The 27503-nt window shown below is 48.8% G+C and overlaps 1 protein-coding gene across 1 annotated transcript in view; it reads left to right on the top strand.

Moving 5' to 3' along the window:
- EFR3B (EFR3 homolog B) overlaps positions 1-27503 on the top strand; it is an 83179-nt gene that overhangs the window by 13082 nt on the left and 42594 nt on the right. Inside the window, exons 2-3 of the mRNA XM_047782512.1 lie at positions 21790-21866; positions 23359-23486. Coding sequence (XP_047638468.1) covers positions 21790-21866; positions 23359-23486 — 205 coding nt within the window. The remainder of the gene's footprint in view (positions 1-21789; positions 21867-23358; positions 23487-27503) is intronic.

The following is a 27503-nucleotide window of genomic DNA, read 5'->3' as shown; positions in this document are numbered from 1 at the left end:
CCATCCAGAATATATAAAGACTGCCTACAACTCAACAACAGAAAAACAACTTGATTTAAAAATGGGCAAAGGAGGAGTTCCTATTGGGGCTCAGCCGTTTAAGGACCCAGTGTCGTCTCTCTGAGGATCCCTGGCCTTGCTCTGTGGATCAAGGTTTTACTGTGGCTGTAAGCTGCAGTGGAGGTCATATATGTGGCTCGGATCCAGTGTTGCCGTGGCTATGGTCTAGGTCACAGATGCAGCTCCAACTTGACCCTTCGCCCAGGAACCTCCATAGGCTGCAGGGTGCAGCCACAACAACAACAACAAAAAATGGGCAAAGGACTTAAATAGACATGTCTTCAAAGATGATGTATGCATGACCAGCAAGTACTTGAAAAAATGCTTAATATCACTAATTATTAGGAAAATGCAAATCAAAACGGCAGTGATGTGCTGTTTCACACTGATGAGGATGGCTGTTATCAAAAAACCAGGAAATAACAAGTGTTGGTGAGGGTGTGAAGAAATTAGAACCCTTGTGTACGGCTGGTGGGAATATAAAATGGTATAGCCACTCTGCAAAACAGAATGGCACTTCATCCAAAAATTAAAAACAGGGAGTTCTTGTCGTGGCGCAGCAGAAACGAATCCGACTAGGAACCATGAGGTTGCGGGTTTGATCCCTGGCCTCACTCCGTGGGTTAAGGATCTGGCATTGCTGTGGCTGTGGCCTAGGCCAGCGGCTACAGCTCCGATTAGACCCCTAGCCTGGGAACCTCTGTATGCCATGGGTGTGGCCCTAAAAATAAAAAAGGAAAAAATTCAAGGCAGAATTACCATATGATCCAGCAATCCAATTTCTGTATATATACCCGAGGAAGTGAAAGCAGGACCTCAAGCAAATGTTGGCCTACCCATGTCCATAGCAGCATCATTTAAACCAGCCAAAGGTGGACGCTACCTAAGTATATATTGACAGATGAATGAACAAACACGCAGTGGAATATTTTAACCTTAAAAAGGAAGGAAATTCTGACATACCACAAAATGAATGAACCCTGAGGACATTATGCTAAGTGAAATAAGCCAGTCACAAAATGACAGACCCTGGATGATTTCGCTTATATGAGGTGCCAGATAGTCAACTAACAAGAGACGGAAAGTGAGCTGGTGGTTGCCAGGGGCTGAGGAGTTGGGGTCTGGAGAGTTGTTTAGTGGGTACAGAGTTTTGCAAGGTGAAAAGCGTTCTGGAGCATAAAGCAGGCCAGGATGATGACAGTATTTGTCACCTTATTTATTTTATTTTTATTTTTATTTATTTATTTATTTTTGCTTTTTAGGGCCTCACCCGAAGCATATGGAGGTTCCCAAGCTAGGGGTCAAATTGGAGCTGTAGCTGCCGGTCTACCCCATAGTCACAGTAACGCTAGATCTAAGCCGCATCTGCAACCCACAGTTCACAGCAACGCTGGATTCTTAACCCCCTGAGCAAGGCCAGGGAACCGGCAACCTCATGGTTCCTAGTCAGATTCATTTCCGCTGAGTCACGATGGGGGCTCCGCATTTGTCACCGTATTGCTTGCAACGTATATAAAAGGAGACCCAGAAACTGATATCATCATATTCTTAGAATCTTTAGAAAACTCCTCTACTTAAGACTGTTATTAAAGTGCTATCTTTTGGAGTTCCTGCTGTGGCGCAATGGGTTAAGGATCTGACTGCAGCTGCTCACATTGTTGTGCAGGCACAGGTTCGATTCCCATCCCGTGCAGTGGGTTAAAGGATCTGGCATTGCAGCAGCTACGGCTTTGATTCAGTCCCTGGTCCGGGAACTTACATATGCCATGGGCGTGGACATAAAAAAAAAAGCCCGTGTCTGTGACTGCATTTTTGTTAAAGTGGCTGCAGGAATGATTATCAGATTTGGAGGTTCTGTTACAGGTGGTTTGATTTAATGGCAGATGCATTATTCACCTTGCAGAGGCAGGTGTGTCTCAAGGAGCTAGTCACTGTCCTTCTGAGCTGTGAAACTGGGTACCAGGAGAGGTCATGTGACTGCCAGTGGCTGGGGGCAAGCGTTAGATATACCCCACCGAAGAAAACAAACAGTGAATTTAGATGTCAGCCTCCAATGAACCACCACAGTTGGTGCTTGAAATTGCAGGTTGATTTTTAATGGAGCTGCTTTCACAAGGCAACTCTAAATGGTCTACTCTTAGGTCAGCAGCAATAACCTTTATTATTTACCAAAAAAGTGAATGCCAGATTACTGTTATGGCTCAATTGATTAAGGGCCTGATGTTGTCTCCCAGAGGATGTAGGTTCAATCCCTGGCTTCGCTCAGCAGGCTAAGGATCTGGGTGTTGGATCTTCGTAGGTGGAAGATGAGGCTCAGATCCAGGGTTGCCGTGGCTGTGACATAGATGTCAGCTGCAGCTCTGATTCAGCCCCAAGCTTGGGAACTTCCATGTGCCACAGGTATGGCTAAAAAGAAAAACGAACAAAAGCTAATGCCACCAAAAAATTAAAAATTAAAAAAATGGAGTTCCCGGAGTTCCCCTTGTGGCTCAGTGGTTAATGAACCTGACTAGTATCCATGAGGACGCAGGTTTGATCCCTGGCTTTGCTCAGTGGGTTAAAGATCCTGCGTTGCCGTGAGCTGTGGTGTAGATTGCAGACACGGCTCGGATCCCCAGTTGCTGTGGCTGTGGTATGGGCCAGCAGCTACAGCTCCAATTCAACTCCTAGCCTGGGACCCTCCACATCCCGCCCGAAAAACACAAAAGACAAAAACAAACAAACACACAAAACCAAAAGGAGTTCCCTGGTGGCTCGGCAAGTTGAAGATCCAATGCTGTCACTTCTGTGGCATGGGATCCACCCCTGGCCTGGGAACGTATGTACGCCTTGCATGCAGCCAAAACAAGCAAACAAACAGCTAATGCCACATGAGAGAGTGCCAGCCTGTCATCAGTGCACGTGTACTAGCCCTGAAAGAAACCCCCTAGAATACCAACAGTAGTTATTTCTGGGTGATGGGATCCCAGATGATTTTTATGCTTTCTTTTAAAAACTATTTGGTATTTTTCACATGTTGTGTTGTGAGCATTTGTTTTAATGGCAGCACATAAATATAATCCAAAGTGGTTTTCATCATCAAAGGCCTGTGGCTGGTTATCATACATCTTCTAATGATGTTTTAGATATGATGAGGCAAGAATACATGCAAAAACCAATCAATGAGGATATAGAGGGTAGAAGTCAGGAGTTCCACTTGGCTCAGTGGAAACGAATCTGACTAGCATCCATGAGGACGTAGGTTTGATCCCTGGCCTTGCTCAGGGGGTTAAGGATCCAGCGTTGACGTGAACTGGGGTGTAGGCCAGTGGCTACAGCTCTGATTCCACCCCTAGCCTGGGAACCACCATATGAGGCCAAAAAAAAAAAAAAAAAACCCAGGAAAAAAAAAGTTAGAAATCAGATAGTGGTGGTGAGGGGATTGATTGGAAATAGGAACTCTTCCCCCCCTCCCCACCCCGGCCTCAAGGTGTGTGGAGTTTTGGGGCCAGGGGTCAGATCCGAGCTGCAGTTGTGACCTCTACTGCTGTGGCAACACAGGATCCTTAAACACACTGTGCTGGGCTGGGGAATTGAACCTGCATCCCAGCGCTGCTGAGATGCCTCCGATCCCATTGCACCACAGTGGGAACTCTGAAAGGGGAACTCTTTGAGGGCATCCCAAATGTTCTGTCTCTTGTTTGGGTAGTGGTTACACAAGTGTATAAACAGTTGCTGAAACTCAAGGCACTGAACTGGTAAGATCCGTGTATCTGCGGCATGTTAATTATATTGCAATAAGACAGCAGGAAGCCCAGGAAAAGAAGAAAACATGCATGCAAACAATCTCAGGTCTGTTTTGCATCGCTGGCAGTCCATGCGCCAGAAGACAGCCAGGGATTTGTGCCAGCCGGCACCGGGCTCTTACCCACCCGAAGCCCAGCGTGGTCCCCAGCATCCCAGTGAACGCGCTCATTGAGAGCTGCTGGCCGGGTGCGCGCTGTTAGAAAACTTCTGTGTGGAGCAGAGGGCAGAAGAAGCTGACCCAGGAAGTCCAGCCCAGCACTGCCAGCTGGGAGGCTGATGGTGCCAGCAGGGCCGTGGGCAGAAGGCCCATTAAGAGGGCCATCTGGTGTAAGGCCTTTTGAGCACTGCCCTTGGCATTGCTGACTCTTGCTGGACCGTAAATGTCAGAACACAGCCCGGCTTGACCAGGCCCACAGCCCCATCTCAGCATCCACACAGGCATGGCCGATGGCTAAACAGGGTTGGGTGTTTGTGCAGGATTGATTTTTCCACTTCCTCCTTGGGGCTTCTGTGACTTCGCAGGGATGTCGTTTTCCTAAGAATGCACGGCCTTTAATGGCCTAATTATTCACCTGTTTCTTAATAATGTGCTGGCTCGGGACATCTCTGCACAAAGACCTATGAGTCCCTGGCTAAAACTGCATTTATTTGTCTAACAGCACAAGGAAGTGAATAAATCTCAGCGTCTCCTTGGCAGCCTCATTGTGAAGACCCTAGCATCCCATAGGCCTGGGTTGGAATCCCACTACCCCAGGTAGCAGTTGTGTGACTATGGATAGGTTTCTGAACTGTGCTAAGCCTCATTTTCCTCATCTGGGAGATGGGGACATAGACCCCGCCTCAGTGTTGTTGGGAGGGTTAAATAAAATAATGCATTCCTACCTCTTAACAGTTCCTGAGGCCTAGTGGGAGCTTAATGTTAGCTGATGCTGATGTTTGTTTTGGTTTGGGGTTTTTTTGGGCGGGATCTGAGGCATGTGGAAATTCCCAGCCCAGGGATCGAACCCGCGCTCTCCCTGCGAGCTGCGCCACAGCTGTGGCAATGCCGGATCCTTAACCTGCTTCATCGCAGGGGAACTTGCAAGCCGTTGTTGAGGTTAATAGGAGTGGTCATGACACATGTTTTCCTATCAACAGACCCTATTCAATGACAGCATAGAGGCAGCCTCCCCTCCAGAGGCCGAGGCTCTGCTTTGGAGGAAGCGATGTCTACTCACCATTTCAAGCTCTTTAAGGAGTCATCCCTGGCCAGCTGGGTTTCTGCTTTCAGAGACCCCCTCTGCTTAGCTGCTTTCTCAGACTCTCCTCCTTTTGCTTCTTGCAATGTGGGCAGAACCTGCTGGAGGGACTTTCTTCCTCGTGCAGGTAGGTGCGCAGTACGCCCACTCGCACTAGAACTGCACTATTACAAATGGGTCTTGGCCCTGCTTGGCCTGGCTGCTTACTTGGCCTTTTTAGTGCGGCTCCACCTAGCCCTTGTTTTGCTTTTTTTTTTTCTTCTTCAGAATTCTGGTGCTTGCTCCTAATTCTGTTTTGCATTTCAAAAGGGGTTGCTTCTGAAACTTCCCTGTGGCACCACAGTCACCCAGGTCCTGGCTTTATCTTTCAGCAGCTCTGGGCACAGTGCCCGTTCTGTGTTCCGGCACCACCGCTCCTGCTGTGACAGACTCTCTGATTATATATTTGGACTTTTGAATGATTGATGTTGGAATCTCAGCCTTTCAGAGTGTGTGTCTCAGATCTGTTGGTTCATCTGTATATTTAAAGCACTCACACTTGCTTTCGATCATTTTGGCTCCGTAACAATGAAGCTTCCTCTGGTTTCTATATTTGATGCTGTGTGTTCATTTGGAAAGCTAGAGGTGAGTAACCCTGCTTTTTATAGGCTGCCTGGTGACCACCAAAGGAGACTGGACATATTTTGGGAATGGGGAAAGCATAAATGTGTGGTAAATTTTAAGTCCCAGTTTTTTATTAGTTCTTCGCTCCGAACTTAAACCAAACCACCAGTGAAATTTCTAACAATGCGTTGTTTTCATGTGATGGATTCTACGTTCTGTGCTACACACCCCTTGAGGGCAGCGCATTGGAGTTATCCATTGGAAGCCTTCTTATCCTCCGTGGTTCATGTGCTCTTACAAAAAAGGGGGGGGGAGTTCCCATTGTAGCTCAGTGGGTTAAGGACCAAATTAATATCCCTGAGGATGCAGATCTGATGCCTGGCCTTGATCAGTGGGTTAAGAATCTGGTGTTGCTATGAGCTGTGGTGTAGGTTGCAGATGCAGCTCAGATCCCGTGTGGCTGTGGTTGTGGTGTAGGCCAGCCATTGCAACTCGGATTCAGCCCCTAGCCCGGGAATGTCCATATGCCACAGGTGCAGCCCCCCCAGAATAAATAAATAAATAAATTGAATTAAAAAACTTGAATGCCTCAATGTACCGAGTAGCAGGTACTCAGATGGATAAATTTCAGATGAATGAATCCCACCAGGAGCTCAGAACTCCTTACAGACAGTGCTGCACATAAGCATTAACCGCCCCCCCCCATCTTGATCGCATTTATTAGATTCCTTGGGTTTTAAAGGTCCACAAAGTACTTCCTTCCAATATATGTAACCAATGTACTGCTTATATGGATAAACAAAGTTTATAAAGTGAGTACCAATTACATTATAAAATGTCACCTGTGCCCTGTTAGCAGTAATTCTATCGTCAAAGCTTCGGAACACCTCCAGGGTCCTAAGGCCACACTGGAGGCAGAAGGCCTCAGGGCCACCTCAGAAGTGGACCCCCGGCCCGAGGCTCTGCTCTGCTTCTGATATCGGAGGCAGCCTGGAGCTCCTCAATTATTCACGCCTGGGAAGGGCTGAGCCTGCCAAGGCCTCCTGTCCCTGTGGTCCCTGCAGAGGCAAACCAAGCATTCTGGTGGTGGTGTTTTTAAATCAGTGTTTCCCGTGATCTCCTCGGATGCTTCTAAACCAGCAGTCAAGGCAGCTGAGCTCCCGCCCCACCTCTCCCCTGATAGTCATTCCCCACTTGACTCGGATTGAGACTCCGAGGTCAGCTCTACCGGAAACCTGGCCACAAGGTCACCAGCGGGGGCCTGACTGCTGAGCCTTCACCTTCTCAGTCCTGCTGTTTTTCCCCCTCCTGACCATTTTCATCTTTTGAAACTCACCTCCCTGCCAACAGCTGTGACACGGTGCCCTCCGGGGCCTCACGGGCTGTGCGGATGCTGGGAGGCCCTGCCATTCCTGTCTCTAATGTCCCCTAGAAAGCCCCTCCGCTTGGCCTTCAACTGTCAACCCTGATTGGTGGCCTCACATGGAAAGGGAGGGAGAAGGCCCAGCTTAGCCGGCGTCCCGCCCACCCATCTCTGGTCCTGATCCCAAATGTCACCCCGGGGCTTTGGGGCCTCGGAGACACCGCACCAAGCCTCTCCTTCTCCGCGACTTCCCCGCCCCATGTCTCCTTCACCAGGGGCTAAAGATGGACTATGCTCCACCCACCTGTGTTGCACACTCAGCCAGGGTGACTCCCCCACCTTTGTCACACCTCCGGCTGGATGCTCCCAGTTCATGGCCTTGTCTTGCTGCTCTGCCAGGGCTGCCCCATTCTTCATGACCTCCTGGCCACACCCCGTCCATCTACTCACAGGAAGGAGTTCCTTACACATTCTAAGGCCCAAGAAAGGTGGCTGCTATTTAGCATAGTGATAGTTCTCCCCGCTTGGCCTGGCATCCGAGGGCATCTCACCACCCAGCCCCTCCCTGACACCCCGGCTTCCCTGACGCTGCCCGGGACAGACTGGCCCGCTGACTTTGCTCAGAGAGCTCCCTTGGGCTTGGCTCCTCCAGGCTTTTGCAGATGCTGTTCCCACTGCCTGGAAAGCCCTCCTTGTCCTCATTGTCAACGTGTTACCTACACCCCACTGCTGCTGGCAAGCATCTAAACTGCAGTAATGCCTCCAGTCTCTGATGTCCCAGCACACTCGCTCACTGACTCAAGTGACACTTGTCCTTTTGTTATGGCCGCTTGAGCACGTGCCCAAGGGGATGGGGTTTTGTGCGTTCTGGGTTTTTTTTTCATCTGTGTCTAATGGACTTGATGTGTTTGTGTTGCATGCCTGCATGTGTGCACGAATAAATGAGATGACTGCCAAGTCTTTAATTAGCTCCAGCGAGAGCCAAGCTGAGCAAGTACAGAAAACAGTCCCTGTGTGTTTGTGTGTGTGTGTGTGTGTGTGTTTTAAACGCTTGGATTCCAAATCTTTGAACAGTAAATTATTCCCATCAGATTTTGTGAGGTGTCGCATATGAAAGAGAAAATGGGGAAGATTTTTAAATTATATCTATTTTAAATTAATGAAGAGTACATAAAACATTTTTGTTGGGAGAGGAAATTCAAATAAAAACTAAAGCTCTAAGTTAAAGCTGTCCAAAGAACTTTCAGCAAAGAGGCAAATGTCTTTTTTTTTTTTTTTTTTTTTCACTTTTTAGGGCTGCACCTGCAGCATATGGAGGTTCCCAGGCTAGGGGTTGAATCGGAGCTACAGCTGCTGGCCTACACCACAGCCACAGCAGTGCCAGATTTGAGCTGCATCTGCAACCCACACCACAGCTCACGGCAATGGCAACGGCAATGCCGGATTCTTAACCCACTGAATGACGGACGCCAGGGATCAGACCCGCAACCTCATGGTGACTAGTCGGATTTGTTTCTGCTGTGCCACAAGGGGAGCTCTGAGGCAAATGTCCTGTATCTGTGCTCTCCAATGAGATAGCCACTAGCCATTTGGGACTATTGGACACACACAGCAAGGCTAGTGTGTCTGAGGAACTGAATTTTCAATTTTATTTAATTTAAATTACCTTTTTTGGGGCCACGCTTTTTCCCATGGCATGCAGAACTTCCAGGGCCAAAGGTCAAACCCGAGCCACAGCAGTGACAATGGCAAGTCCTTAACCACTAGGCCACCAGGGAACTCAGAATTTTATTTAATTTAAGCAATCAAGAGTGACTGGTGGCTACCTTGTCCCCTCATCCCTAGGTGCCCAGCTCCAGGCTCCCCCAGAGGTAACCACTGATGTCCCCACACTGTATGTCTTTCTGGGTCTTTCTTTGTGCATTTACAGCTTATTTCACCCCATGCTTACATACGAGCCAAGTGTGTTTGGCCAGAGAGTGTTTCACACAAATGGCCATGAGATTTCTGTCGCCTCCTTGTCCCTTAACAATATGGTTGAAGAGCTGTGGGAGTGATGCTCTTAGCTCCGCTTTATCCCTTCATTTTAGCTGCTGCGCCGTGTCCATTGCATGGATGCTCCCGGGTCTATTCGGCCAGTCCCCTGTGGATAAACATTTCGTTTGTTTCCAAACAAAGCTGCCCATCCATTCTTACCCGCTTCCCTGGGCGCGTGAGCAGGTGCAGGTCCTGAGGAGAGGATTTTGGAACCAAGGGGAGGAAAAATACTGATATTCCACCTATGGTCCTCCCAGCCCTGGTTCTCCCGAACCAAGCCTGCAGGGGCAGGGCGGACCAGCCCTTCCAGCCCCTGTGTCTGAGACAGTGCAGGGGAGTCCTTGTAATTATGATTATTTTTTTGTAGGAAGCAGGCAATCGTGTTTCTCTCTGATCTTTGTTTTCACTCCCCCTGCTGAGAAGCCGAAACCTAGATTTTATCCAACAGGCTGTGATGAGCTCTGAAAATTCTGAGACATTAATAACAACTTGAAGATGACAGACCCAGACAGCATGCATCTGTGAGCTGAGTTCAGTGCAGACTCGAGGACAATCTGGCATGTTGAGTGCCTCGTATTTAGATTTCCTGAACATGTTCAGTAGACCCATCTGGGGCCACACACGTGCGATAACTGGGTTTAAAGGTCCACGTACTTGCTAGCACTTGATACTGGGTGTTGAGCAATGAGTAAAACAAAGATTCATTGTATGATCTGCACCGGAGTCATTTTCTCAATGAGGGAAGGGAGGTCCAGGCCTTGGGAGTGGCCAGGAGTTAGTGTAAATTAAAGCGAGAAGGGACACCTGCTTCTGGGCGCCACAGGGTATCTTACGCAATACATTTTCCACCTCATTTCAAAGGATGCTGAAAGAAGCCTTATTAAAGATTCCACACCAAATTTTCTTGTCCCCGGGGTGATTTAAAATTCAACCCCAGAGGAGTTAGGGATGGCTGAGCTGGGATGAAAAATGGAGGAGGAAAGTGATGAACAACCCGTAGCATCCTTTCCCTTAGAAATGTCCCCACCACCGCCAGGAGCTGGCCTGGGCCACGCTGATCAACAAAGAACCGGAAGCCAGCACAGGAAGCGGGGAGAAAGAGGCTCCGAGGGAAAGGACCCTGCCCCTCAGGCGGAGGGCCGAGCCGAATCGGGGCGGGCATTGCCGAGAGCCATGCAGCGTTCTTGGAAGTGAAAACAAAGGACGGAGTTCACAGGGGTTTAATAATCCAACAGGTCAAGCTATTTTCTTTTCTCCACATCCCCTGTCCTAATTTCAGCACAATTTTCATAGCCTGGGCCAGACTCTGCATGCAGTCTACTCCCTTCATACCTTTCTCATTAAACAGTCCATCCAAGGGATTTTTCTAGGCTGTCACCTCGTCTTCCAAAGGATGCCAGTGAGGTTTGCACTTAAATTATTGATTCAAATACAGCTGGCTGGGTTCCCCTGGGTTCCTTTGTTTACAGACCTCCTGGTGGGGGTGTATCCTGTGCCTGTGATTAGTCCACGTCTGAAAAATAGGGGGCTGGTGCTGGAAAGCTTCTCTCCATTGTTTGCCTTCCACATTTGTCATCGGTTCCGGGCGCGCTGATTTTACTGGCCTCTGGCCTCAATCCGCTTCTTTCTCAGGGCTGGTCCCAAACCTCTCCTGTCCCAGTGATGTTACAGACACTACCATCCACCGTGGCCAGAAGAGCTTCTAATCCCATTTCCAGGCCCAGGGTGGGCCGAGAGCCACCCCATCCCCATTTCTGTCACTCGACTCTGGACACCTGCCCCTTCTCAGTGCTGTCAGTCTCGTCTGTGAGCCGTGCTCCCTCTGGTTTGGCCCATCTGGCTCTCCCTTCCTCTTTCTTTTCCCACTGCTCCTATTTCCCTGGGTCTTGCTCCGGGCTCCTTTTCTCGTTTTGGGGCCACATTCATGGCATGTGGAAGTTCCCAGGACAGCGATTAAACCCGCGCCACAGCAGCAACCCAAGCTGCTGCAGTGGTAACACTGGGTCCTTAACCGGCTGCACCACAAGGAAACTCCCCCAGCCCCTTTTCTTGATGGCCGTCTTTGTTCTCTTTTCTCTAAACTCAAATTCAAATGGAGATTATTCTTTTTTTTTTTTTAATGGAGATTATTCTTGATTGGTCTTCCTAGAATACGCTATTCTCTTCTTCTTAAACCTGCTTTTCAAAAACCCCTCCAGTAGCTCCCCCTCACCTGTAAGACAAGGAGCTCGATACCAGGAAATCGACCCCGGGAACAATCCGCAGAGCTGGTTCAGATTTCATCATGGGTTACACTTAATTTTCTGTCATAATCCATCATAGAAATTATCTGTTTCTACTCAAGCCTATTTTCTTCATATCCCTGCCCAATATTTTTACTCTCGCTTCAAATCTTTATATGCGCCATGGCTCCAAAGTCAGGGTCTCCCTTGTCCTGCTTCTGGCCCTGTTCCTTGCTCCTTGAGTGATCCTGGGCAAATTAATTAACCTCTCTGAGCTCTGGTTTTCTCACCTGAGAAGTGACAACACCTCATGGAATTTTTTTTTTTTATGTTTTAATTTATATTTATTTACTTATTGATTTGCTTTTTGTTTTTAGGGCCATACCCGAAGCATATGAAGGTTCCCAGGCTAGAGATCGAATCGGAACTACAGCTGCCGGCCTACACCAGAGCCACAGTCACTCGGGATCTGAGCTGCCTCTGCGACCTACACCACAGCTCATGGCAACACCGGATCCTTAATCACTGAGCGAGGCCAGGGATTTTTTAAAAAACTGTAAGGCACTTAAATTAGGCACATCATGTAACAGGCGCTCAGGAAATGTCAGTGTTTTCTTTCTACCCTCTTGCTACAAGTGTTTTTCTCACAATTGAATGGAATCCTTCTCTTATCAATAATGTTCAGAATTAGTCTCGCTCTGACACATCCCATTTCTCAGCAGTCCTGCCCTGTGTATGTAGAACATTTAATTAGAATGATCCTGATGACATGTTCCACCTTCCTCTTGAATGTATTTTCATTTCTTTTTTTGTTTTTTAGGGCCACACCCACGGCATATGGAGGTTTCCAGGCTAGGGGTCTAATCGGAGCCGTAGCCACTGGCCTACGCCACAGCCACAGCAACGCGGGATCCGAGCCATGTCTGCAACCTACACCACAGCTCATGGCAATGTCAGATCCTTAACCCACCGAGCAAGGCCAGGGATCGAACCCACAACCTCATGGTTCCTAGTCGGATTTGTTTCTGTTTCTTCGGATTTGTTTCATTGTTTCTAATGACAACACACGGTACTTAAGGGCTGAGACCTCAGTGCTTTAATTTCTCTAAGTCAACAAGTTGGATAAGAGCCAAGGATTGGTGGCGTCTGCAGAACAAGGATACTTGTATCAACCTCATAGACTTTTGTAAAGAGTAAATGAGTGATTGCAGGTGAAACACTTAGCCTGGTGTCTGACACAAACTGAAAACCTGTAGCTGCTGCTGCTGGTCATGATGACACCTGCTCGGTTGTGTTTCTACTTGGAGATTTGTCCTTGGGTATCAGAGAGGGAATATGTGTCTACCTAGATTTGGATTTAGATTTCTTTCTTTTCTTTTTTCCTTTTTTTTTTTTGTTGTTGTTGTTGTTGTCTTTTTAGGGCTACACCTGTGGCATATGGAGGTTCCCAGGCTAGGGGTCAAATTGGAGCTATAGCTGCCGGCCTACACCATAGCCACAGCAATGAGGGCTCTCAGCCATGTCTGCAACCTATACCACAGCTCATGGCAACACTGGATCCTTAACCCACTGATCGAGGCCAAGGATTGAACCTGCATCCTCATGGATACTAATCGGGTTTGTTAACTGCTGAGCCATGACAGGAACTCCCAGGTTTAGATTTCTTAATAGCTGTTTGTGCTTCATACTCCAAGTATAAAATAAAACCAAAGGCTTTCAGGGCCATTCTCGCTCTGAAATTGCTTTTTATTCTGTTTTTTTAGTTTTATTTACTTAATAAAAAAAATTTAAGGCCACACCTGCGGCATACAGAAGTTCCCAGGCTAGGGGTCAAATCAGAGCTGCAGGTGCCAGCCTACGCCATAGCCACAGCCACGGGATATGAGCCACATCTGTGACCTACACCATAGCTCATGTTGACTCTGGATCCTTAACCCACTGAGTGAGGCCAGGGATTGAACCTGCATCCTCATGGACACTATGTCGGGTTCTTAACCCACCGAGCCACAGTGGGAGTTCCTGAAATGTTATTCTATCCTGTCTTCCCTAAGTTAGAGAAGAGATTTTAATAATAATATCAATGATGATAGCAGCTAATATTTTCTGAGTGTTTGTTATATTCCAGGAACAGTTCTGAGGACTTCTTGGGTTAATTTATCCATCCAGTCCTCACCACAACCCTCCGAAGCAGGTTCCATTGTTCCCAGTTTATGGATGAGTAGCCCGAGGCACGGAGAGCTTGAAATCTTGCCTAAATTTGCATCGCTTGTAAGAGCTGGACTTGGGATTGCAAGTCAGGCCATCTGGTTCCTAAAAGTAGTTGGGATACATTCTTCCTGCTGTTAGTGGTTCCAAGAGACAAGGAATGGAAAAACATTCTGTTTCTTTTTATCTATTATTTGTTCAAAACGTGATACCCAAGCCCAGGGAAGCTGACAATCAGTGAAGCATAGAAGCCCTGACATTAAATCAATTGGACGCATTTCTCTGTTTTTAAATCCCCATCCTCAATTAAGGTGGCAATCAGATTAGCCAAGATTGGCCGGAAAGCAGTGAGCATAGGGGAAGCCAGAGAGTCCCAAAAGGCTGGGCTTCTGACAGCTCCTGGTTGTCTGTGAATTCAGACACAGTCTGGTCGAAATTGTCTCCTCAGGGAGAATTCAACTGCTGTTTAATTCCACTTCCAATAAAATCTGTCTGGAAACTCGGCCTCTGCCTCGTCCCCCAAACAGCTTTGCGTCAGCACGTCCTCTTGGTTTTCCGATCCCGAATCTTCCCTGGACCAGGAAGGCCAGAGAAGATGCCCCCGCCACTGGGCTCCTGATCCTTCAGCCATGAGGCGCCATTCGATTCCCTGATCCCCGATAAACGCAAGTCAGGCTCTCCCTGAACAATTCCTGGCTTCAGTTACCAAGGGCAATTCACCACATCATTCAGAATAATGAAAAATTGGAAACGGCAATGGGAAATGATTAAATAAATCAGGGTCTGGTCAAAAGACGGAATGGTAAATAGCCATTAAAATAGGCTCTGCAAAACATGGAGCAAGACGAGAGGTGTCACGATATAAGAAGAAAATGAATAGATTTCAACGTTACGCAGAGTCTCCTTTTATATGCATATTTTAAAAATATGCCTAAAGAGAAAAACCAGAACAAATGCACCAAAATTTTAATAGTTAATCGTGAATAGTGTGATTATAGGCGATGTGTACCTTCATTTTCATTTTTTCCTATTTTCCAATGGAAAATATACACCTATTTTCACATGTTTATACATGTACTTAGACACACGAGAGTGTTATTCCTTTGAAAATCAAGAATTAGAGTTAAAGAAAAAGGGAAAAAGAGAAAAGAGAACCTTTTTGGCTTTCTTAACGTTTTCCCCTTTGCCCGGTGGCCGATTTTTCCTTTTCATGGATTCAGCGGTACATCCCAGCTCTCTCTGCCCCTAGAGATCCAGCTCGGGCCTTGCCTCTTCCAGGGAGGCTTCCTGGACTCATCAAGCTCCCAGAGATTTCTTTAGTTCTATGGACCTCTTCTTCGTCTCCTTTAAATGTGTGTGTGGGGGTCTCATGTCCCCAAATAGAGAGCCAGTTCTTTGATGGTAGAAGCTCTGCCCCACCCCAGCCAGCAAGGACTGTACGAAGGGCTGAGGTTCCATTACCATCCACTGGACCCAAGACCCGGCCCTCGCGGGAGGTACTTCAACCTCACGCCCCCTTTTCTCTCTGAACCTTGTTCTGTTTCCTCCAATTCATTTGAAAGGAGTGTCTGTGCCGTGAGCCGTGGGTTACATTTTGTTGTAAATTGTTTAAAAAGAACTCGCTTGGCTTTGGAAGGGACGAGCAAGTCTCAGCCTCTGCCTTTCACAAGGGGATTGGAAAGCTAAGAAAATAAATGGGAACTATTTTGAGCAAAAAGCCATTTTCCTCGATGAACGGGGAGAATGGCGTTTGATGTTTATAAAAGGGAAAAAGCAAGGGCTGGGAGGGGAGGCGACTTCCCTGGGTCTCGCGCTGATCAAAGGCATCCCACGTCATGCCCGCTTCCCTCGAGTCCTGCTGGGCTCCCGGGACTGTACTGAGGTGAGCGGGAAAGGAGACCTGAGGAATTTACAGTTTATCTGCAGGGAGAAAATGCGAGTCACAGAAGTAACTTCGCCTGAGCCAGCAGGGGGAGAAGACTGTGTCGGATAATACAGCGCAAAGGGGTCCAGACTTCAGCTGGCAGAGGGGAAGGAACGCCTGCAGTTGGGGGTGTTATTAACAAAGGTCTTCTAAGGAGGACGCAGCAGGTGCTTGGGTCTCCCCCGCCAAGTGTGATGACTTCAAGGTCCCCCGGACCGTGGCTCTGACTCTGCTGCCTCTTTACTGTCTCCAGCCTCTGCCCGGTCCCTGTCACCTGAATACTCTCTCATCCACAGCTGTGGGGCTCTCCATGGCTGGTGGCTCCCCCATCAGCTCCTGTGACCACCCGGCTTTCTCACAGCTCGGCTCTGATGTGGCCTCTGGCTGCTGGACGAGAGCTGTGCCAGGAGGAAGGTCGCGAAGACAGAACAACCCCCACTTTTACAGGGCAGCCCCTGTTGAATGCTGAAGGGTTGGCGTTCAACCTAAGGGCAAGCCGCATCGAAGCGTGGCTACGAAGCACACTAAATAAAGCAAAGATTTCCCTCTAGACTACCCAGAGGATGAATGGAAGCCTTGAGACGGGCTAAGTAGCATTTACAAGGACTGGATATCCGGTGACAAGGAGTGTCCTAGCATGGTGGCTGTGACAAAAGTGAGCACAGGATGAACCTGAGAAATTGTTGAGGATATACTGTTGGAAAAGTGAGGGGTGAATTAGGGCAGCCCCGTGGCAGAAAGGCACATGCTGTGGGACTTTGAGCAGGGCATCTAACCTCTCTGATTCTGCGTCTTTATCTATAAAATGAGAGTCATAGCACATACTTTAGCGCATTGTTATGAATAGTATACAAACTATTTGTAAAGTCCTTGGCCTAGTGCTTAGCACAGGGCAGGTGGGAAACCTGATATCCTTCTAGATGCTGAGGATCAGCCTGGCAGGGGCTGGAGCAACCATGGAGAGGAAGGAATCTAAAGGAACTCATACTGTATCTCAGGGGGCCTGGCAGGTGATGCTGGGTTCGAAATATGGAACTGGGGGACGTGGCCTAGATGTTGAAAAGCATGATGTGTTTAGCGTTTGACCTCCAGTCACCCTAAGTCGTGGGTAGCTCTGATCAAGGGGACAGATCAGTCGAGGAAATAGGATCAGGCAAGCAGACAAAGGAGAGACAGGCTCGGCATGTAGGAGCCGTGAGGACACTGTTGTTGCCAGGTGGGAGGTCCAGAGTCCGCGAGACTGCCAGCAGCTGTGAGACCTGCCATCCCAGGCTGCCAGGCAAAGAGCTGGGCCAGTGCTTCTCACCCTGGCTGTGCGCCAGCATCACAGAGACGCGCCTCTGGCCCCTTGGAGATGCAGTGGTGATTGTGATGAGCTGTCAGGACCGTAGCCACAGCCCAGGCCTGGAACCAGCAAGCGGGGCTTGGCGGCCGGGGCGGGAGCAGGGTTGGGGGTGGGCAGGCAGGGGGCTAGGCAGGGCAGAAGGAACCTTGACCCCAGGCTACCCACCACCCAAAGCACCCTCCCCAACACACACCTGGAGGGAGATTGGCCCCAGGGGGCCTGGCTTTGGGAGCCACAGGTGAGGACCCCAGCAGGCGGGCTGGGCAGGATTCCAGAACTGGAGTCAGTGGTTCTCCAATAGAAATGTACCCCTGGGTTCTCCTAGGAGAATGTCTTGCAAGTACCCCGAGATCTTTTGCTAAATGCCTGTTGTCCCCTTACCAACTTCGAAATTCATGATTGCTTTCCTCTCAATTATCCCCTCTTTCTTCATTCACCAGGTATCTGTGACCCCTCCCCTTCCTCCTCACCACAGGTTAGACCCTGTTCAGGCTCTGGGAGACAGCGGGGACAAACAGGCTCCTTTTTTTACCTCCCCCCCCCCCCCTTTCAGCTGCCCCTGTAGCATGTGAATGTTCTCGGGCCAAAGACTGAATCTGAGCTGCAGCTGCAACCTACGCCATAGCCACGGCAATGCCAGATCCTTAACCCACTGCGCCACAGTGGGAACTCCCAGGCGTGGTTCCTACTCTCCAGGAACTTACCTTCAAGTGGGGGAAACAGAGTGTGGACACAAAGGAAGTATGTCAGTCACTAAAAAGTGCTATGAAGGGGAATAGATCGGCCTAGAAAATTAGAGGAGGATGGTGGTCCAGGAAGTTCTTCACAGTTAGGTGACCTTTGGGCAGACACCTTAGGGAAATGAGCATGGGAGCCTGGAGGACAGAGAAAAGAACATTCCAGATGGGAAAACTATTAAGTGCCAGGACCCTGGGGCAGGATCATGCAAGGGGGCCCCTGAGGCTGGGGCGGGACGAATTCCTGGGAGGTGGCAGGAGGAGCAGGGCCACTGAGTGGCAGTGGCAGGTCTAACCGTTCTTAGAGTTTTGAAGTTGGAGGAAGTCACTCAGTGTCCCTGGACTCTGTTAATCCCACTGATATGATTTCTCAGTAACCAGAGCAACTGCAGTTGGCCCATTTCCCTCTCTGCCTTAAAATAGCTCTAAAAATATTAGATAAGAGTCCTAGGGACAAGAGGACCCTTATTAAATTTGCTTTTGGCATCCCATGTTTGGGTCTGCCAGACATGGTCCCCAGAGAGAGAGAGAGAGAGAGAGGGCCCTGGTGAAAAAGTGCTTCTTAGAAAAAAAAAAAAAAAAGCTCAGAATTTGAAAAGTTCTTTCTTGTGCAGGCACATGGCTGTGAGTTGAACTCCATATACTTCTATGATCAGACATTAAGAATAAATACCCTTAGGAGTTCCTGCTGTGGAGCAGTGGGTTAAGAATTGTCTGTAGTGGCTTAGGTCGCTGCAGAGGCGTGGGTTCGATCCCCAGCTGGGCGCAGTGGTTTAAAGAATCCAGCGTTGCCTATGCCACAGCTGTGGCTTGGATGCAATCAGCTGTGGCTCAAATTTAACTAAAGAAAAAAAAAAAGAGGGAGTTCCCGTCGTGGCGCAGTGGTTAACGAATCCGACTAGGAACCGTGAGGTTGCAGGTTCGATCCCTGCCCTTGCTCAGTGGGTTAATGATCCGGCGTTGCTGTGAGTTGTGGTGTAGGTCGCAGACGTGGCTCGGATCCCGTGTTGCTGTGGCTCTGGCGTAGGCTGGCGGCTACAGCTCCGATTAGACCCCTAGCCTGGGAACCTCCCATATGCCGTGGGAACGACCCAAGAAATGGCAAAAAGACAAAAAAAAAAAAAAGAAAGAAAGAAAAAAAAAGAATGCCTACCATCAGAAGACTAAAAATCTACGTATATAAATGTATCACTTAATATCTTGTAACCAGGAACTGTTTTCAATTCTTTTTAATAGTATTTTTTTATTTTTTTATCTTTATTTTTTTGTCTTTTTAGGGCTGCACTGGCGGCATATGGAAATTCCCAGGCTAGGTGTCAAATTGGAGCTGTAGCTGCCAGCCTTCACAACAGCCACAGCAACTCAGGATTCGAACCATATCGCGACCTACACCACAATGCCGGATCCTTTAACCCACTGAGCCAGGACAGGGATCGAACCCGAGTCTTCATGGATACTAGTCGGGTTTGTTACCACTGCTGAGCCATGAGGGGAACTCCTTTCCTTTCTTTTTAAATATCTTCTCTTCTTTGCGTTTTTTGCCCCCTGGCCTTGTCGTGGCTACTTTGAATTCACCTTCTTCAGGCTGGATGCTTTCTAAGGGTGCCTGTGGGGTCCTGTCACCCACCGAGCTACTCCCGGCACCCAGAGGCCAGGGCTCCTGGCCAAGCCCTCCAGCTCTTTGCCTCATCAGAGAGGAGACCTTTATCTGCTGCTTCGATTACCTTCCCAGGAAGCGTGGAGGGCTTTCTGCCTTACGGCTGAGATGCCAACAAATCTCTTTAGTTATATGAAGGTCCCTTTCTAAAATAGAATGGCTAAGAGGGCAAATAGCTTGGGGTTTATTTTCCCCAGTGATTTTTTTCTTGTGTTTCTTTCCTTTAATCAGGACATGATCAGCTATATGGCTTCATGGTTGTCTACCCCATCCTCTTTTGATTGTGATTGCTTAAAAACAAACAAACAAAAAAACCTATTAGCTTTTTCTATATTTTCCCCCCAAACAAGGCTATTAGCTTTGCGTCTCTAACTTATTTGCCTTAAAACTGGGTATGTAAAGGGTTAAAAAACAACAACAACAAAACAACAAGCAAGCAGGCAAACTCCAGAGCCCAACATAGCAGAACAGTTTGCACATACTTGGCAGATATACTGGTTTCCTCATATAAATACCCTCTCCTGCCCAAAGGACTCCAAGTTTCAACTGTTAGAGATTATTTTATTTGACTTTAAGCTTTTAAAAATGCATATACCTTCTGGAAGATTATTGATCAGCTAATAGCATCTCGTGAACTAGATAACAAGATCACTGACACAGGAGATTTGATTTTCTTAGGAGCATGCTAATAAGGGCAAGTTTCTGGAATCAGTGTGAGCAGCATGAGGTCCCCAAATGCCTTAGCTTAGAGGACAGGGAAATGAGAAGAAAGGTGAATGACTGTAAGGAAAAGCAGTGGGTGAGGAAAACAGAAGAAAATGGCAGAGGGAATGGATAGGGCAGCCCTCTTTGTGGGCCCTGCTCCTTCTTCCCTCTTTCCCCTGAGCAGTCAGGTCCTCTCAGCACCAGAAGCCACTGAGCGCTGGTGACCCTCAGAGCTCCAGCCCTGGGCTCTCCCAGGAGTCTGAGCCTCCCGAGACCACCTGGACAAACCCCCTAGACATCCCCACCGCCCGGCCCCAGCCAGCTCTGTTTTCTCCATCTCAGTCAAGGGGCTTGTGGTCTCCGGTCGTTGGAACGGAAAGCCTGCGTCCTCTTTCATATCTTCCTCTTCACAGAGCCCCGCGAATTCCTGATTCTGCCCTTTCCTCTCCCGTCTGGATAAATGTCACTCAGTTCAGATATTTGCCCTGGACCGGGGGAGATTCCCTCCCACTTCTCCGTCTTAAATCTGTGTGCAGTCCTGTCCTGCATGCCACCTCGGCGATCTTTGATATCACCCACCGCTCATGAGGCTCCCAGAGCTCCCGGTTAATTTAGGCAAAACCTAAACTCTTCAGTCTGTGGCTCAAAGCTGCCCTGTCTGGCCCCAGCCTGGTCTGTGTCTTTCTTTGAGGGAGCCCGGATCGTGGTTCCTTCCTCCTCCTGGTGGCGCCGGTCCTGGTCCCCAAGAGCTGCTTTTGTAAAGCCCTTTGTGTGATGAACTAATTCCCACTAAAGTAATCCCCTCTTTTCTAACCACCCTAGGCTCAATCCTTCCAGGGCACATTTGTAGTTGGAGTTGAGCGTTTGTACAAATAGGTTTAAGCGTTAATTGGGAGAACGAGAAGGCAATTATTTTGGGGGGTGGGTGGACTTTCCCAGGCCCTTCCCCTCCCCCCTCTCCCCTCCCCCAGGGCCCTCTGCCCCCTCCCCATGCAGGGAGGGTGTGGCTGAGATGTGCCAGGGGAGGTGTCTCTGGAGGGAGGGGGGAAAGTGGAGCAGTGGTTGCAATCGAGAACTTTTTATGGTAGAACCTAGAACCAACTTTGTATTTCCCCAACGTTTGTTTTATTGGTGTGGATTTCCTAACACCGTCAGTTCACAGCATCCAAATGCAAAGAAGGAGCTCCTGTCAGTCCTCGAAGTGGAGTGGCTTCAGCTTTTGGAAAAACATATGTCATTATTCTTAGCTTTTCGTTTTGCCGCAGACTGATGAAAGGCTCCTGGGGCGGGGAAGGGCTGGTGTGGAGAACCACCCACTGGGTGTCCCCCCACCCCCAAGCCCTCCAGTTCTCCAAAGGTAAAGCTGCACTTTCAAATGTTAATAATTAATGGCAATGTTAATTTATCATAGTTTCCCGTAACGTTCTCTAATGGAAGTGGCCCCAGGGGAGAGGATGGTAAAGGAGATTGAGAACCAGAACGGGAAAGAAGTGGGGAGCAAAGGAGGGGGCAGGGGAGGTAGGGCAACCCCTCTTCCAAGCTGTGTCCATGCTCCAGGACACTGGGAAACATTCTTGGGCCGCGGGAGGCAATTTTATAGTCTTGTCCTAGAGCGCATGCGTGTGTGTGTGTGCGTGCGTGTGTTTACACGTGTGCATACACACGTGTGCTTTGTGGCTTGGCCTCCTGAACAAATGCTGGTCTGCTGGCACCTATCTCTGATCCCCAAGCGAGAAAGGCCGATGTCCTGGCATGGGGGTGGGGGTGGGGGTGGAGAAGCTGCGGGAAGGACGGAGGCCCTGGCGCTCTGTCTCCAGCCTGGGTTTGGTTTCTTGCAAGCACCCTGCCTGGTCCCCTCAGCCTGACCAGAAGGCTTGGCTCACAGCTTTTTCTCGTTGCCGTTCCAGGAGTGTGCGGCTGCTGCGGTGCCCTGCGCCCCAGGTACAAGAGGCTGGTGGACAACATCTTCCCCGAGGATCCCGAGGTGGGTCGCCTCTGCCGCCATCGGGCCTCTCACTGTCTTACACCATCCAGATGCCTGGAGGGGAGGCCCAGCCCCGGGCCCACGTGGACAAGCCAAAACTGTGGCTGCAGCCCTGTGAGCAGTCAGAAGCTGTCAGGAGCCTGACACCTGAGCAGCTTGGCTCACTCTGAAGTCAGGATCTGCAGAAGGCTCTAGCAGTTTGTCTTGGTGTGCTCTGTGCTTTTGACAGGTCCTTGAGCCGCTAACTCTCTTGATGGTACCGTGTCCCTGCTGTTGAGGGTGGGCATCTGCCTTCTTGCGTTTTGGTTCTGGAGCCCGGGTCTTCTCCGCGCTGCCTCTGGAATCTGCCAGGTGTCAGGTGAACACACACCTGGTTTTTTGGTTTCCAAGCTGCCCCTCCATGGTCAGGTGGCATTATGGGTCGTGTAGTTTTGGAAATGTTGGCATCTAATGTGCTTGATTTGATCTCTAGGAATCAATCACATCTTTTTTTTTTTTTTTGGTCTTTTTAGGGCAGCACCTGGGGCATATGGTGGTTCCCAGGTTAGGGGTCGAATCAGAGCTGTAGCCACTGACCTACGCCACAGCCACAGCCACACAGGATCCAAGCCACGTCTGCAACCTACACCGCAGCTCATGGCAATGCCGGATCCTTAACCCACTGAGCGAGGCCAGGGATCAAACCTGTGTCCTCATGGATGCCAGTCATATTCATTTCTGCTGAGCCACGATGGGAACTCCCAATCACATCTTCTTGATGGGCCAGTGGAGGGTCACATTTCCAGCATACCCTGGACAGTTCCCTGAGAGCTGCAGAGCTGCCTTCTTCCTGTTCATATCTTGGTGTATCTAGTACTTAATTCTAAGTCACTTTTACTGAAGCCTTGTCATCCATTTGTATACACACACATACACACACCTCTACACACACACGTATATACATTCATGTACATACACATACACATGTGTAAACCCATGTAGTATACACATGCACACACATATGTACATTTATATCACTTTTGTTTTTGTTTTTGTTTTTGACTTTTTAGGGCCGCACCTGTGGCATATGGAAGTTCTCAGGCTAGGAGTTGAACTGGAGCCACAGCTGCCCGCCTACGCCAGAGCCACAGCCACACAGGATCCAAGCAGCATCTGCAACCTACCCCACAGCTCAAGACAATGCTGGATACTTAACCCACTGAGCTGAGCCAGGGATTGAACCCGTGTCCTCAGGGATACTAATCAGGTTTGTTACTGCTGAGCCACAGTGAGAACTCCCATCACCTACTATTTTTATTTATAGCTAAAAAGCTTGGGGCTACTTTGGGAGTTCCTGGAGCGCAGCACCTCTGATCAGCCCTGTATCTCGGAAACCCACACGTGTCTGATAGGCCCTCCGGTAAAGGTTGATTGCGTTGAATGAGGATTTACCCTTAGAGCTGAACCCTTCCAGCCAGAGCATGGCCACAGGCGGGTGATCTGTCTTTGGCAGGATGGCCTGGTGAAGACCAACATGGAGAAGCTGACCTTCTACGCCCTCTCAGCTCCAGAAAAGCTCGACCGCATTGGCGCCTACCTCTCCGAGAGGCTCATCCGCGACGTGGGTCGCCATCGATATGGGTAAGTAGCATGGGGCAGGCGAGAGAGTTTCTGAAACTACATGATATATGTTGAGGGCAAAGCCGAGGGTCCTTTTAAGAAGACGATGATAGACCAGGTTATCGAACAGCCTGAGAAAACGGGGGCTGGGATGGAGGCGTGGGTTCCCTGTGCTCTTTCCAAAAGCAGGGTAAAATGTGCTGCTGCTGCCACGATTGGGGAAGAAGGGGATGTTGGCTTCCTAGGAGCACCTGGTAGCATCATTTACCACTGTTTCTATCCAGAAGCCCTCACATACCGTCCAGCCCAGAATATGCCCTTATTCTTGTCAAACCTATCCTGACTCATTCAACTTACTCTCAAAAAAAAAAAAAAAAAGAGGAACCATCTACATTCTACTGAGAAGGCAAGGTGAGGGGTGATTTGTCCATTAAAAATACACTTAAGTGGAATATTTATCAGTCTTCTGAGAGGAAGGACTTGCTATGTATAGAATAGAGAAGGAATCTTAAAAAAAAATGACTGATCCATAGATTTAGCTGTCAAACATGTGGACTGAAATATGAACACCACCTTCACTTATTAAATTGATTTTTTTTTTTGTCTTTTTAGGGCTGTTCCTGCGGCATATGGAGGTTCCCGGGCTAGGGGTCTAATCAGAACTGTAGCCGCCGGCCTACACCAGAGCCACAGCAATGCCAGATCTGAGCCGCGTCTATGACCTACACCACAGATCACGGCAACACTGGATCCTTAACCCACTGAGGGAGGCCAGGGATCAAACCTGCGACCTCATGGTTCCTAGTCGGATTCATTAACCATTGAACCACGTCGGGAACTCCTAAATTGATTTTTTTAAGTGTATGTAATATTGAGTATTAACCCAAGGATGGTGAAATGAGAGGCATTTTCATACTTTTCTAGAATGAATGCAAATGGCTTGACCCTCTCAAAAAATTCAGAAAGTAATTTTGAAACATAGAGCTTCGCAAACTCTTTTGTCCTTTGATCTAGCAATTCCATTTCTATTCCACTGAATCAATTTTAAATATAATCTAACTTTATAGATGTCCCTTATGGTATTTTTTTTTTGTCTTTTGTCTTTTTAGGGCCACACCCAAAGCACATAGAGGTTCCCAGGCTGGGGGTCAAATCAGAGCTGTAGCTGCTGACCTACGCCACAGCCACAGCAACACCAGATCCGAGCTAAATCTGTGACCTACACCACAGCTCACAGCAATGCCAGATCCTTAACGCACTGAGGAAGGCCAGGGATTCAACCTGTGTCCCCATGGATACTAGTCAGATTCGTTTCTGCTGAGCCAGGACAGGAACTCCCTGGTAATTTTTATAATACTGAAAATATGGAAGTTCCCCTTGTGGCTCAGCAGGTTAAGACCCCGACTAGCATCCATGAGGATGGGGGTTCACTCCCCGGCCTCGCTCATTGGGTTAAGGAGCCAGCATTATCACAAGCTGCAGTGCAGGTCACGGATGCAGGTCACAGAGGCAGCTCAGATCCCGAGTTGCTGTGGCTGTGGGATAGGCTGGGAACTTCCATATGCCAGGGGTGCATCCCTAAAAAGACAAAAAAAAAGAAAAGAAGTAACTTAAGTGTCCAACAAGAGAGAATAGTTTAGTACATTACAATGTTTATCACTTGGGGAAATGTTATCTAGCCAATAAAAGGGTGTTTATACACATGCTTTCCATGTAATATGGAAAATTCCTTATGTAAATGAAAAATAGAATATGTAATTATATACACAGTATTTAAATCAAGCTAAAAACAAGAAATCTCAATGCCTAGAAAATATAGTAAAAACAAATATGCTAAGATACCGAGTAATCATTTTGTGAGCCATGTTGCTGGGGGTTTTGTTTTGTGTTCTAAGCTCCCTTTTTTGTGGGTTTCCTAAATATTCTCTATTGAGCATGCATTATTTCTTTGGTGAAAAAAGTCACCTGCAGTACATACCAGTTTGCTGCCCAGCCATGCTGCCACAATCTGGCTGAAGAGAATCTAAGACGCCCCTGGTGGCACTGCTGATGGGGCAGAGGGCAGGGTGGATCTAGGGCACCTGCTTCTAAGTCCCACTGGTTCCATTCTCCACAAAGCCTTTTCTCTCCATCCTCTACCTTCCTCTGCTCCTACCTTTCTCCAGCTGCAGACTCCAAATGGTGGCAGTGGCCTTGGAAATTGCCTCCCTGCCTCCCATCTCACCTGTTCCAGCCCTTCCAGAGCCATACCGCTCAGCTCTGATTTTTCACAGCACAGACCTGAAGCTCTACTTCCCTGAGTCCTTGACTGTGCGATTGCAGCCCCTCGGCTTGATTTTTGAGGGCTTCCACTCCCTGCCCCTAACTTGCCTTCCACCCATCGGCACCCGCCACACCTGCTCTAGACCCCCTCCAGACGGACTAGCTGACAATCTGGCCCCTCAGCCATTGCAGTGCTCTCAACCCCGGACCCCCTTCGCTCCCCCTACCCCCGCCCCCGCCAACCAACGCCCATCAGCCCCACTGTCCGCCAAGACCCCGTCCTCTGGGTGAGGAAGGTGGAGTGAGAACCGAAGAATAGAGGTTTGCATTGTGCCGACAGCACACAGAGGTCCACACCTCCGCAGGACCCACAGCCACGCTTCCATGCAGCTATCCCTGGTGGAGGGGTTCCCATTGTGGCTCAGAGGGTTATGAACCCAACTAGTCTCTGTGAGGATGAGGGTTCAATCCCTGGCCCCACGCAGTGGGTTAAGGATCCGGGGGCATTGCCGTGAGCTGTGGTGTAGGTCGCAGATGCAGCTTGGATCCCGTGTTGCTGTGGCTGTGGTATAAGCCGGCAGCTGTAGCTCCAATTTGACCCCTAGCCTGGGAACGTCCATATGCCACATATGCAGCCATTAAAAAAAAAAGCTATCCCTGGTGTAAAACCAGGCCCCCCCCCAAATTCATTTCAGTGATCTCCTTATATAATAAAATTTGGTAATATGCTCAATAAAAAGGGCACGAATATACCAAACATGCTGATTATATAAATTGCCTTGACATATTATAAAACAGGGTCAAGCAAGCAAAAATGTCTTTATCCTAGACTGAATCCGAAACTAATATGCTAGCAATAACATTCAGCACTTAATACTAATTTTGCCTGCCCTCTCCGAAGCGATGGCTCTCTCAGTAAAAACCTCGTGGAGCCAGCAGAGCCACTTAGAAATATTCCATTGCGCTTAGAACTACAATTCAAAATTGGTATCATTCTGTTAAAAATAGCCATTGAAGTCTAAGTATTTAAAACCTTGACAGCCTCGCTGGGGACTCTGGTCATAAACATTTGCAGAGGGAGTTCCCATTGTGGCTCTGAGGGTTAAGCACCTGATATAGAGTCTGTGAGAAGGCAGGTTGGATCCCTGGCCTTGCTCAGTGGGTTTAGGATCTGGTCTTGCCTCAGCTGAGGCTTAGGTCAGAGATGGGGCTCAGGTCCCATGTTGCTGTGGCTGTGGTGTAAGCTGGCAGTTGCAGCTCCAATTCAACCCTTAGCCTGGGAACTTCCATATGCCATAGTTGCGCCCTGAAAAGAAAAGGAAAAAATTTTTTGGAGAAGAAAATCTGTTCGATCTGTTCTCCTGTTCCCACCTCCCCATCTCTCCTTACCCACCGCCACGCTCATCACCATGGACCTCACCATTGATGGCAGCTTTGAAAGAGCAAAACACTCACATGCAGGAGTTCCCCTGTGGTGCAGTGGGTTAAGGACCCAGTGTGGTCAGTGCTGTGGCTTGTGTTGCTACTGTGTTGACGGAGATTTGATCCCTGGCCCGGGAACTTCCACATGGCATGGGTGTGGCCAAAAAAAAATTTCCATGCAGACAGTCTGAGGTGCTGTCTCCCTGCCATCATGCAGGTGTCTGTGCTTATGGATTGACCATATGGACATGAACCTTGGGCTTTGGACTCCGTGGCAGATCCGCCCTCCTCTGCCCCACGGCCTCCCTGCAGCATTGCCCATTCCAGCTGTATGTGCTTGGGTGTGCTTAGCAT

Source organism: Phacochoerus africanus, chromosome 5 (genome assembly GCF_016906955.1).
Source record: "Phacochoerus africanus isolate WHEZ1 chromosome 5, ROS_Pafr_v1, whole genome shotgun sequence".
Lineage (NCBI taxonomy): Eukaryota > Metazoa > Chordata > Mammalia > Artiodactyla > Suidae > Phacochoerus > Phacochoerus africanus.
Note: the sequence above shows the minus strand (reverse complement) of the source record. Positions and strands in the feature narration are given on the sequence as shown.